This window comes from Equus caballus, chromosome 19, assembly GCF_041296265.1.
Source record: "Equus caballus isolate H_3958 breed thoroughbred chromosome 19, TB-T2T, whole genome shotgun sequence".
Lineage (NCBI taxonomy): Eukaryota > Metazoa > Chordata > Mammalia > Perissodactyla > Equidae > Equus > Equus caballus.
Genome location: NC_091702.1, coordinates 67,233,293 through 67,247,100, shown reverse-complemented (window position 1 = coordinate 67,247,100; position 13,808 = coordinate 67,233,293). Strand labels below are relative to the sequence as shown.

The following is a 13,808-nucleotide window of genomic DNA, read 5'->3' as shown; positions in this document are numbered from 1 at the left end:
AATAAAGGTTTAAACAATGTGGGAGTTGTGGGGTTGAATTAGTGTTAAGTACATTAAAAAAACTAAGCAGAGAGGCAGCATTGAGGATGAGGAGCGATTATTAACTCCAGGGAAAACAGAATGTGGTAGAGGGAAGGAGGAGTGGCTGGGGCGGCCCACCTGTCTCGGCTGTGAAGAGCTCTCGAGCCATCACGTTGCAGATGACTAGACAACTGTCAAAGGGAGCGTGGGAGCACTCTGCGGGTGCAGATGGGCAGCGGAGAGTGTGAGAGCTGGAGGCTCCTATTACAGTGAAGGAACTGCTATTTCAAGAAGTAATAATCGGGGGCCGGCCTGGGGGCCCAGTGGTTAAGTTCGCACATTCCGCTTCAACAGCCCACGGTTTGCCGATTCGGATCCCAGGTACGGATGTGGCACCGCTTGGCAAGCCGTGCTGTGGTGGGCGTCCCACGTATAAAGTAAAGGAAGATGGGCATGGATGTTGGCTCGGGGCCAGTCTTCCTTGGCAAAAAGAGGAGGATTGGCAGTAGTTAGCTCAGGACTAATCTTCCTCAAAAAAACAAAAAAGTAATAATAAAAGTATATTATTTAGAGATAAAGAGGTAGTCACCCAACAGGAAGTTGGAAGTAGTTGCCTCTGAAAGGAGAAAGAGGAGACGAGGCTAGGGACTGCTGTTTTTCATACAAGAATTAGTTGACTCAACACTGTGCATGTACAACTTGATGAAAGTAAAAACTGTAGTATGAATTGTGCTTTTAAAGAAACAGGTGTATGCATAGGTTTCTACCATGTTCTTAGGATTTGTCTCGGATTACTTTAGAACGTAGATTTTACTGTGTAGAGACTGATAACTTTTTGTTTGTTTGTTTTTTGTTATCAGATCAGATCCAGGCTGTGAAGACATGAAAAGATAGTATTTGGAAACCTCAGCAATTTTCAATTCAAAGAATATATCTTAAGGCAAACTAAATACTTTAAACTTTTTAAAAGATATCTGTGCATCTAAGAATACTGTATAATCATCTTCTTGCATTTATGGACTCAATGAGCTTTTTTAAGAACATAGGACTTCAGGTATGCTAATGTGGCCATTAATTTTATGAAGACTAAATCTTTTCTCAGAAGGGCTCCCAGAATTATCAGCTTCTTGGTAAAAGTCTACATTTGTTTGTAATTAGAATGTTTAAAGGTTAGAGTTATAAGCCACCTCAGTCTCATCATGACTTGTGATATCTTTAATGCATTTTATTTTGTAAATTGTCTATCTTCTAAAAATTTATGGTATGACCTTGCAGTATGATTGTGCTTGTGAAAAAGAACCTTAAATATTTATAAGGGACCATGGGTAATTAATATATATTAAATTTTTACTGTGTGTCACCATCAATGAAACATAAAATGTAATGTACCAACTAGTGTGCTTTATTTATGCTGAAAAGAATAATGCTGTGTTAATATGGCATTTGGTGTTTTACTGTCCAGCATTTGTAAATTATCTGACACCAAGTTAAGCTGTATTTATTTACCCAGTGACTCTTGCACATCTCTATACTGGTACTAGTCTGGCATTGTCCTAGGCAGTGGTGACACAAGGTAAATAAGACATATTCCTCATCCTCAGAGAACTTAAATGTTAATGAGGGAGAATTTTAGAACATTTTCATACATAGTATCTAATTTTATTTCATTGGCTGAATGAAAACATTGCATTTTAAGATTAAGAAGTATAAAAATGAATTAATGTGTGATTCTTCAATAATTATTATAACCAACTTCTTTTTTCTTCTTTAAAATGCCTCCAGTAAACTGAAATTTCCAGTTTTGCTAAGTGGAAGTTAACAAAAGTTTGCTAAACTCCAGTGCTTTGTTAAAATAGGTTGTGACTCACCAAATTGTGTTTTCCCTGAGCATAAACTGCTCCAAAAATATCTGTTAGAATTTTAGACATGTATCAGGCATTTACGGTACACAAATCTTACTTCCCACAACTTAGAGACCACTTCTAATTGTGAACTCTAAGCAGAAGCTTTCATTTTAAATTAATCACTGGGAAGCAGTGTATAGAGCAATGGTGTCAATGCTGAAAAACACTGTATATGAAGAAAACCTGGAATATACAATCTGTAACATCTTAAACATCCTTAGCTGTGAAAATGATAAAAACAGAAGGCAAAAGGTAAGTGAGTAATACAGATGTGTTATAGTAACTGCAGTAGTGGAATGTTTCACAGAGATTTGAATAAAATAATTTTAAAACTACAGTAAAAGTTCGATATAATCCAGTTTCTCTTAGTCCAGAAATCCCTAGAATTTAGCAAATTGAAAGTTATCCAGAATATTCCAGTGATGCAGCATTTTAGCTAGTTTGCCAGCTTCTCATACATTGTTTTGATGTGGATACAAAGTGAGGCCCATTAATCCAGAGTTGCCTCAGATATAAAAAGAACATGATGATGAAAGCACTGAATGTAACTTAAAGAACTGATATACTGTATTTTAGGAGGATGGAGAAAGGGGTGTTTTAAGAGAATTCAAATCCTCATCTACCATTGGGAACATAATAATAATAGCTGTCATCTATGATCACTGTATTTTAAGCAGGATATTATTACACATAGGGGATTTTGCATCATTTAATCCTTAGGGTAACCCTATGTGGTAGGTTCTACTATTGGTGTTTATAGACAAGGAAACTGAGGCTAAAGAAGTTATTTGCTGAAGGTCACAGAGCTAGTAAAACGTGGTGCTGGGATTCAGAATCAGACGACCTGTTGAAAACGGATGGTTGACGAGACCAGAGTATTACAGGTAGAACCACGGGGCTGTCTGCCGTAAGAGTGGCTGAAAGGACAGAAGAGGCTCTCGCTGGTGGGCGACCAGACGGCGGCGGGAGGAGGTCAGAGACGGGGCTACTGCTTGTGTCGTTTGGCTTCTTTTAAGTCTATTAACACTTCAAGCTTTAAACTCTGGGCATAAATGACTATGATAACAATAATTCTTACAGCTATGTTGATACTAAGTTAACTAGTATTCTGCTAATTGACCACAGTACCTCATACCTATGCAAAGAAAAGAGAGAAAAGTACTGACTTTGTCCTTTGTTTCCATGATTCCAAGTCTCGTTTACAGTCTATAAACATCCATTCCTATTCTACCTTTTCACATAAAGATTATGTAGAAGCAAGTTGGGCTATAGTGGTCCCATGATACCGTGTAAGTGTGTATAAGCTGAAGTTATTGCATTCATAATTAACATATTATGCAATTAGAATTTATTGCATTAAAGCTGAAGCAAGTGTTTTTTCATGTTTAGACATCACTGTGTTACAAAGTTTAATTCATTAAGCTCTACCTTTCACTATAACACATGATAAAATGTTGTATGTTTTGCATTTAAATATTTACATGTGGTCCTATTCAGCCTGTGCCTTGTAAATCTCAAAAGGGCTGAGTTGTATATATTTATTTTTCACTTACAGGTTGTCTGCTAAAAATTATGAATTATGTCCTGATTGCTTAAGTTATTTTTTTCCTTTAGAATTTTTGGCACACTACATTGTAATTTCCAAAAATATATGCAATTACTCTTGAGAGTACTTAACGCAAATACATCCTGCATGTAACTGGTACATTAAAATACTGTAGTATTTTAACTGATTTTGTGCATATTTTCTGCTTTCTGATGATTTTCTCTTCTTAGTTTAAAAAATAAATAAAATTGATACTAAAAGTTGACTTAAATGAATGTTAAAATAGGTTTGTCCATTTCTCTGGCTGGAGAGAAATACTATAATGGTTGAGACATGGTTGTTGTGCTTAATTGAACGTTTCAGGTAACTTAGTACGTTTTCGTAGTGATGCTCCTGCTGGGGTTTGCAAGGACTGACTCAGGACCATTACTGACTCTTCCCTCTCCTCACACGAATTTGATGCCATACCTGAAGGCTTCACCAACATGTAGTATTAAACTTTTTTCTAGTGGCTTAAAATAAACCAGGAAGGACAAATTAAATCCTTCTCCAAATTTCAAGTCACAAGTAATGCTAGAAGTCATAGAAGAATAGTAGGTATTTTGAAAATAAAGTTTGGTTAGAAACACAGTAGTAGTAATAAACATTCTTAGAGCTTTCTCCACATGCAGCCGCCTCCTAAGCACTTTACTGTGTTAGCTCATCGGCCCTCCTCAACGCCGTGGGGAAGATGCTCTTACCTCCATTGTATAGATCAGGGCTCAGCAGACTGCCAGTCTGTTTGGGTAAGGCCCTTGAGCTAGTAATGATTTTACATTTTTAAAGGGTTATTTAAAAAAAAGAAAAAGAGCAACAGATACTGTATGTGGCTCACAAAGCATTAAATTATTTACTGTCAGGGCCTCACGTAAAACCTTCGCTGACCCCTGTTGTAGACGATGGACGTGGAGAGAGAAAGGTTACATCACTTGCCTACGGTCGTATTATAAATAAGCAGAGGACCCTCGAGTTTAAGTCTAGACACTCTGGCCCCAGAATCTGTGTTCTTAACCACTACCAGGCTTCTCAAGACACTAAAGATTATTCTGAAGTGGAATAGAACAATTTGAAATTACGTATTTCTTAAATAATTAAAGATGAAAAGTTAGATGCAAATGGCTGAAAAGTAATGCTCTTTGAAATCCTTTTTTTTCCCCCAGTGAGATTGATGTCTTGGCCTTCTGAAGTCTTCTTCCCTCCTTTTCTTTAAATGGGTGGCAACAGAGGGGCAGATTCTGAAACATCAGACATGTGAATATTTTAAGGTGTGACCACACACACATACTGTCCCCAAGCACCTGGCTTGGACTTCCCGATTTCCTGGGGACTTTTACCAATATTTGGAGGTAATGATAACTAGTGTTGATAGTCTTGAAATGTGTGTGGTAAAATGTGCAAATATTTACCATTTAATTTGTGGATCTGCATTTTCAGTTGAGACCACAAGTAACAGCTATAACTAACAACATTCTCTTAATTACACGCATTTCATGGTTATGTGTCAGTGTTCTAAATTTGTGCCATTTGACTGGTGGAATAGCATGTCCTCCATAAAGGACTAGGCCCAGAAATCAGCCTCTCTCTCATTCTCTCTTGGCCAAGTGTGTAAATTCTTGCAAGAATTTTACGAAATACCATAGTGTTGTAGTAAAAGATCACTAAATAGGTTTATGTTTCTTCCAGTTAAATGAGATCATTACCCTGGAGTTGAAGCCAACTTCACGTTAAACCCTGTCTTCGTCGGCTCCGTGGAGTGTGTGTGTCAGGATGCGCTCACTCAGTGATCACTAACTTCCCCGGGGCTCTCTTGGGCAGATTTATAGACATACCTTGCAAATATGTTATTTTACCATGTTTTGGGGTTTTTATTTTGTTTTTGTTTGTAACTCTTAAATGTGATACATCAGCTCTTGCCATTTCTGGAAACTTTATTATCTATTTGATAGAGTTTTTAAGGCATTGTTTTAGATGCTGGATTAGTAATGTTTTAAATACTGTCCACTAATTCAGTGAGTTAGTAGATTCACAAAATATCACTTATCCCTTTTAATGTTGTAAAACCCCCAAACTGTGAATAATTTCATTTCAGTTATGCATAATAGGACAAGATTTTTTAAGAATCAATAGGGGCCGGCCCACTGGCACAGTGGTTAAGTTCACACATTCTGCTTCAGCAGCCTGGGGTTCCCTGGTTCGGATCCCGGGTGGCAACATGGCACCGCTTGGCAAGCCATGCTGTGGTAGGTGTCCCACATATAAAGTAGAAGATGGGCACAGATGTTAGCTCAGGGCCAGTCTTTCTCAGCAAAAAGAGGAGGATTGGTGGCAGATTAGCTCAGGGCTAATCTTCCTCAAAAACCAAAAAAAAAATGAAAAACCCAAAAAATAAAAAAAGAATAAATAAAAAGATTTCCAAGACCGTATATCAATATAGTATCTTGTTAATGTTAAAATTTGTTTTTCTAATATGAGATACATCTAACACAGGACTGTTTTTTAAATGTTAATGATAGGTTTGCTCATTAAAAGGGGGTGTTGGTCTCTATAAAGGCAAGAGGCAGTATTTTGCTGTTAATTAAATTAGATCTTCAGATAGAATAAGCAGAGATATTCAATACTCATCACAGAACTTGTCTATGTGGGAATGAGTATAAACTTAAGAAATGGACTACAGTTCTTTCTCAAAAGAGATGAGGACAAGCCTGAGGCTTCCACTCCATACTAAGTTGGCAGTTTCTTGGTCTTTCCATGAATAGGGCTTGCCCTCCAGTAGGATAACATTCAAGCAGCAACTCTGTTTAGGAAGCCTACAATTATATCTCTTTTTAATATAACAGCAGAATTACTAGCAGTGCAAAGAAGACCTTATTTAGGCTTAGAGATTATACAGTACTCTGTATTTAACTTAATTACATCCTTATTTTTATTAGATTTATCTAAGTATCTGTCTTATGTTGTCTACTTCCCAGAAGCAAACTGAGAAAGCGTATCTGCATCCTAAGGTCACTTTGTAACAAAACGAAAAGCCGAAAAGCCGTAATGCTGGGAGTGTCTCACTCCAAGGAAACCCTGAGGCTATTCAGTTAACTTGTGGTTTTTTTTTTTAAATTTTTTTACCGTTTTTTCTTTAACCCTACTTCAAATTGTTCTTCAAAATGCCTAAAATAATAATGTATATGCATTAAAGATAATCCTCTAAGCCACTGCAATCAGAAAAAAATAATTCAGTAGTGTAACTACAAGTGTAAACTCTAATTTTAAAGAAGGAACCCAAATCCTTCTCTTCCTTCTTAGAACAGTATGGAGTGGGAGGGGGCAGTGGTGCCCTGGACGAAACTCTGATCTGGGCCAGCTTTCAGAAAAGTCACGATTCCGGGTCGCTTCCAAGTCTGTGCAGCCGTCAGTGAGTAGACGGCTCTAGTAGTACCTTCGTTCACTCCAGTCGGCCCGGGGCACAGGCCGGAAGCCAGAATGAACACATTGGGAGTGACATAGCTCTGCATACTGATGTAAAGCTCTTCCCAGGCTATATCATGTTTAGAAAAATGGTATTGTTTTCCTCAAAATTATTCAAGACTTGGACTCCATATTTATTTTAGAGAGGTGTGCATGAGCTTGCTTTGCAGGGGCAACAATTATACTTTGAACATTTGAGTCTTTACTATGCTCCTTTATGGAGGAAGCAGATGTATTTCATCTTCCTTTTTTGCACATCCTAGTCACTCTTGTTTTGAATATCCACTCATCGTCCAGGATCCTATTCTCTGCTGATTTCTATTTTAAGTGTTTTCTAAATAGGGGTATCAGTTCCTAGGATTCCCTCTGGAAAGTCGTAACATAATGTACTACATTGACATATGACATATGACATTGCCATTTTGTGGGCCCAAAGTGACTGAATGATAGCTCTTTCATGTGGTTCAGTTGAGATCACCTGGAAACATGAATGGCTTAATTCTTCAGTAAGGGCCAAAGAAATTAATTGGGAATACCTAGGTAGCAGGCCCCAAAAGAACCTGTGGTGAAAAATTTGGCCACGATACTTTATAGTCCCATGCCTCAAACTAAGCCAAAAATCTGAGAGATTTCTTAACTTTTAAGTTATTGTTTCAGACACATTTTATGAGCCACTTCAGTCTCAGTCTCACCCTCTCTTCTTTCAGCTGCCGCTGCTTGTGGGCTCTGGCCAACTGTGTGTAGGTGCAATCTGACAGTGCCCCACATCTCTCATTTCCTGTTTTGGAGCTTCCTGTTTCTGTTCCCAGGCCCGCACCACTACCATTCCAAAACACACACACCTCAGCAGGGGAACCATTGGCCAGTGGGCGACGGGAGCCAGTGAATAAATTCTTCCCTCTGTTTCCCATCAATCATGGACAGTCTTGAGACTCCCTATATATAGCTTCTGGGATGATTCCTCTGAATTCATCAATTAGTCATACTTTACAGCGGCCAGCTCAGTGACACCTCTTTGTGTTGCCTTTTCTCTAACCTGCTTTATACTTTATTCCCTAAAAAAGTAATAGCACACAATCCCTCTGCCTTGGCAGTGCTTTCTGAGGAACCCAAACTGTATCCAACATTGTTCTCAAATTTTTATCAGAATCACCTCTGGTAAAATACATCCTCTAAATTTTGGGAAGCACTCTCCTAGGATTTTTTTCTTTTCACTATTCTTTTCTTTTTTTGAGGAAAATTAGCCCTGAGCTAACATCTGCTGCCAATCTTCCTCTTTTTGCTGGCCATGCCCATCTTCCTCTACTTTATATGTGGGACACCTACCACAGCATGGCTTGCTGAGCAGTGCAGTGTCCACACCCCGGATGCAAACTGGCAAACCCCAGGTCGCTGAAGTGGAACGTGCGAACTTAACTGCTGTGCCACTGGGCTGGCCCCTTTTTTTCACTTTTAATATAGATTTTAGAGCAGATTTAAGTTCACAGCAAAATTGAGCAGAAGATACAGAGATTTCCCACGTCCTCCTACCCCCACATACACGTGGGCTCCCGCACTATCCACATCCCAGTGCCCTGGGATTTGAAGCACATAAAAGTCACCTCAAGTAAGCATAGTGATAATCAGTCAATCAAACGCTACCTTGGGGGTTCTGGTTTTGGGGAAGTTGATGTAAGCACGTTCCACCCTGTCTCCCCACTGAAGGCAACTAAAACCTGCATAGACTGTTTGAATCATGGACCAGCTACTGGAGGACTCTGAGCAGTAAATAGTAGCAGGCAGATTGGAGAAAACCAAAACTGAATGTGCCATCAGACCAGCAGTGAGTTTGCCCATTTTTTCCCCTTTGGTATCCCCTCTACCTGGGCTTAAGGTTGCTTAAAACCCAGAAGTAGGCACCGCTGCAGAAAGGGCTCCAGGAGAAATCCTCTAATTCTGGCTCAAAGAGTGAGAAAGGAGTCTCCTAATGATCAGTGAAAGTTAAGGAAAATACTCCATTTTTCTTTTCTATATTTGTTTGTGCACCAGCCCCAAGCAATCCAAGGGCATCAGCATCACCGGTGGGTAACCTACAAGCAGCTAAAATTCTGAGGAAAGGGAAACTTTCTCTATAATCAGAGGACTTGTGCTCCCAAGAGGATGTGGTAAACCCCCATTCATTTTGTTCTCTGTGTCTTCCCACCACTTGGCCCCAGACAGGGGCAGAGTCACAGGAAGTGTATGGCAGACTAGGGTACTTAAAACACTAGCTTTCTAGCTGGAGGGTCAAAAACGGAGCCCCAGAGAACTGGAACGTATGGGGGAGATTGGGAGAGGGAGGAGATTGGCAAAGCAACCCCAAAGGTTCTTTATAGACTCTCAGCCTAACCCTCAAGGTGGGTTAGAGTACAAATAGTGCACAGACTTTGAGAACTGAACTACAGGACAGAGTATGGCCCAAGTCCAAGACTGGCCACGGTGGCTCACACATGAGCTAGATCTGAATAAAACTGCAAAGGTTTTTGAAAACAGAAATAACATCGAAACTACAACTCCCACAAGGCTGGTTGGAACTTTTGGCCTGAGCCCAACCAGGTTGAATGCTTGCTAAAACAAAATTATCAAGTCTTCACAGAATTTAAATGAGACTCAGACTCTCATAACATAATATTCAAAATGCCCAGGATACAATCCAAAATTACTAAGTATACAAAACCCAGGAAAAACTCACATGGGAAAAGCAAAAGCTGCTGATACAATGCCAACATGACACAGACATTGGAGTTATTTAATGAAGACTTTAAAACAGCTACTATAAAAATGCTCAAAGTAAGGGTGAGTACTCTTGAAACAAATGGGGAGATAGAAAGTCTCAGCATGGAACTAGAAGGTACCACAAAGAAATGAACACTGTAAAACTGAAAAATACCATAACTGGAATAAAAACTCACTGGATGGGTTCAATTAAAGAATGAAAATGACAGAGGGCAAACTCCATGAACTTGAAGGTAGATGAATAGAAATCATCCAATCTGAATAACAGAAAGAATGAATGAATAAGAAAGATGCAGAGAGCCTTAGGGAGCTGTGGAATAATATCAGAAAGTCCACGTTCCTGTAATCAATGTTCCAGAAGGAGAGGAGAGAGGAAGGAGCATGACAGATATTTGAAGTAATAATAGCTGGAAACTTGCCAAATTTGGTGAAGAACATAGCATACAGATTTCAGAAGCTCAGCTTGAAAGCAGCCAGAGAAAATAACATGTATATATAGGGAAACAATGATTCAAATGACTGCTGATTTCTCATCAGTAATCACTGAGGCCATAGGGAAGTGGTACACCATTTTTAAAGTGCGTTAAAAGAACTGTCAACCCAAAATACTATATCCAGCAGAAATATCCTTCAAGAATGAAGGTGAAATAAACACACTCTTGGAATCAAAAAGCAAGAGCATTTATTGCCACCAAACCTGCTTTAAAAGCTAAAGGAAGTTCTTCAAACAGAAGGGAAATGATACCAGAAGGAAACTTGAAGAACATCTTGTGTTCTGTAAAACATGTTTGACAGTTGGAGACATTGTGTTATGGGGGTTTAATCTATGCAGGTGTAATATGTAAGACAACTACAAAATAAAGGGTCCAATTTGGTGCCTTCTACATAAAGTGGAAAAATATTCTTTCTACGTAGACTGTGAAAAGTGTGTTTTTGTAATATCTAAAGAAGCAATTAAAAAACTATAGAAAGAAATATGGTCAAAAACATAATAAATAGGTTAAAATGGAATACTGAAATATTTTCAAATGATCTAAAAGAAGGCACAAAAGGGGAAGCAGTGTAACAAAAACTGGAGGGAACAAACAGAAAACAAAATGGTAGACCCATCCAAACATATCAATAATTTATTAAATATAAATGGCCTAAACATACCAATTAAAAGAAAGAAATTGATTGGATAAAAGCATTACCAACTATATGCTCACTACAAGTAATTCACTTCAAATGTAATGATATAGGTAAGTAAAAAGGTAGGAAAAGATTCACTATGCAAACACTAATCAAAAGAAAGCTGGAGGGACCATGTTAACATCAGACCAAGTAGATTTCAAAGCAAAGAAAATTACCAGGAATAAAGATAGGCATCACATAAAGATGAAAGAGACAAACCACCAAGAAGACAATTTTAACATAACACCAAAATCAAAATATAATGATGTACACCTGAAATTTATGTAATGTTATAAACCAATGTTACCTCAATTAAAAACTCTCCAAACACTTAGGATTAAACAATCCTCTTCTAAGTAAGCCATCGGTCAGGGGCCAGTCTGGTGGCACAGTGGTTAAGTTTGTGTGCTCCACTTTGGTGGCCCAGGGTCCTCTGGTTCAGATCCTGCATGTGGACCTACACACCGCTCATCGAGCCGTGCTGCGGCGACACCCCATATAGAAGAACCAGAAGAGCTTACAACTAGGGTGTACAACTATGTACTGGGGCTTCAGGGAGGTAAAAAAAAAAAAAGAAAGATTGGCAACAGATGTTAGCTCAGGGCCGATCTTCAAAAAATAAATAATCCATAGGTCAAAGAGGATGCATCAAGGGAAATTAGAAAATATTTGTAATTACACAAAAATGGAAATACACCATATCAAAACTTGTGGGGTGCAGCTAACAACTCAAAGGGAAATATATAGCATTAAATATATCACATTAAATTCAAAAAATAAGGAAGGTTTCAAGTCAACAATTATGCTTTTATGTTAATAGAAAAAGGAGCAAATTAAACCTAAAGCAAGCAGATGAAAAGGAATCATGAAGATGAGAGCAGAAACCAATGAAATTGAAAACAAGAGAGAAAATTAATGAAAGGAAAAGCTGGTTCCTTGGAAAAGAAAAACTGCTATAGCTTTGAAAGGGGTTCTAGGCCTTGGATGGACCTGCTCTGATTCACTTATTCTCTTGTTGCCTGATCCTGATTTATTACATAATTATCACTACTGGAGACAGAAGACGCTCTGTATTGTAAAACCAGCTTTGTGAGGCATCCAATCAGTATTTGGGAGATTGGGGGATATTCTAGGGCCTTGACCGGCCATGGTAAGATGAACTATTTAGAAGTTAGACTTAAGAACTGGATTTAGATAGTAAACAGCAGCATTGAATTATTTCTTATTCTCCTACTGTTTCTGACAACTTGGTGTGTATAGATACCTATGGAAATGCATATGTATGTATGTGTGTTTGAATCAAGACAAATTTAGGACTCTGAAAAAATAGGTGATCTTTTACAAAATTAATTTTAAAAAATGTTTGATTTCCACTTAGAAATTATAACTTACTATGAGTGGCACCCTAAAATTCCATAGAACATTCACTCACTGAAAATATCAAGATAATATGTTATAAACTGTTATTCAGGTCTCCAAAATTTTAAAAATTTTGTGCTTTTTGTTTCACAGATGTACATTTTGGAAATCTGGGATGGCTATATTTCAACACTACTGATAATTTCATTTCCTGCTGTTAAATAAACGTCAAAAGGCATCATGTTGTACCCCATCCTAATATTTACAGTAGGGCATGTAAAGAAAAGTGGGAGAATTGAGTAATCACACTGTTCATGGTTATATAAGCATGTCAAAATCAAAAGAACTCATCCATTGGGGCCAGCCCGTGGCCGAGTGGTTAAGTTTGCCTGCTCTGCTTTGGCGGCCCAGGGTTTCGCCGGTTCGAATCCTGGGCCCAGACATGGCATCGCTCTTCAAGCCACGCTGAGGCGGTATCCCACATGCCACAACTAGAAGGACCCACAACTAAAAATACACAACTATGTACCGGGGGGCTTTGGGAGAAAAAGGAAAAATAAAATCTTTGAAAAAAAAAGAAACTTATCCATTATAGTCAATACTCCATTCACTTTGCAAATAAATGTAATAAGAAGATCCTGTCTTTATATGTACCAACTTGCATTAGTTTATTTAGCCAATCAAAGTAAGAGATATTTGATTAAAAATGGGTTCATTGATAGCAAAGTAAAATAATCAAAATGATACCATATGGGCCAAAAATCAATAATCAAATTGCTAACAAAATAAGAAGAGGAGATATAATTTCTTCTCTCATGTCCCTCTTGCGATCCATCAGCAAATCCTATTTCAAAAAAGAAATTCCAGAGTATGACCTCACACCCACTCCACTAGTATTTCTCTGGTCGAAAGCACAATAAACTTCTGTCTGGATCTCTAGTCTCACTTCCTCGTTAGTCTAGTTAGTCTCTCTGCCTCCCTTCTCCCCCAACGGCAATGTTCTCCTTACACAGCAAGCAGTGTCATTTTTTTTTTTTTAAATAAAACATATCACTGTCCTATTCTTAACTTTCATTTAGCTTCCCATCATACATAGAATAAAATCCAAAACTTTACTAGGGCCTCCAAGAGGCACTACCTCAGATGTTCTGGCTGCATCTGCAGCCTTCTTCCCCATCACCATTGCCCTGACTTACTGCACTCCAGCTTACTATTCTGCAAATGAGCCAAGCCCTTGCTCATCCCAAGACCATTGCATCTGTTCTTTCCTCTACCCAAAATGCCTTTCCCTGGATCTTTGCATGTCTCACTTCCTCATTTCACTCAAGTCATTTCCTCAGAGTTATCATCTCTGACTATCGTATTCAAACCAGCAAACTCACCCTCCTACCCTGTTCTCTTCTCCTGCTATACTTTTCTTACTGCATTTTATCACAACCTGATATTATGTATATTTGTGTATTGATTGTTGCTCTTTCACACTGGAATATAAACCCTATGAGGGCAGGGAATTTATTCACACACTGCATCCCAAGTGCCTAGAACATTGCGTGGTA

General features: G+C 38.5%; 1 protein-coding gene across 1 annotated transcript in view; it reads left to right on the top strand.

The window, feature by feature from the left end:
• Window positions 1-3,736, top strand: part of ARL6 (ADP ribosylation factor like GTPase 6) — a 40,734-nt gene extending 36,998 nt beyond the window's left edge. The window contains exon 8 of the mRNA XM_001504416.6: window positions 882-3,736. Within this exon, the coding sequence (XP_001504466.1) occupies window positions 882-907 (26 nt within the window). The 3' untranslated portion in view covers window positions 908-3,736. The remainder of the gene's footprint in view (window positions 1-881) is intronic.
• Window positions 3,737-13,808: the final 10,072 nt, after the last annotated feature.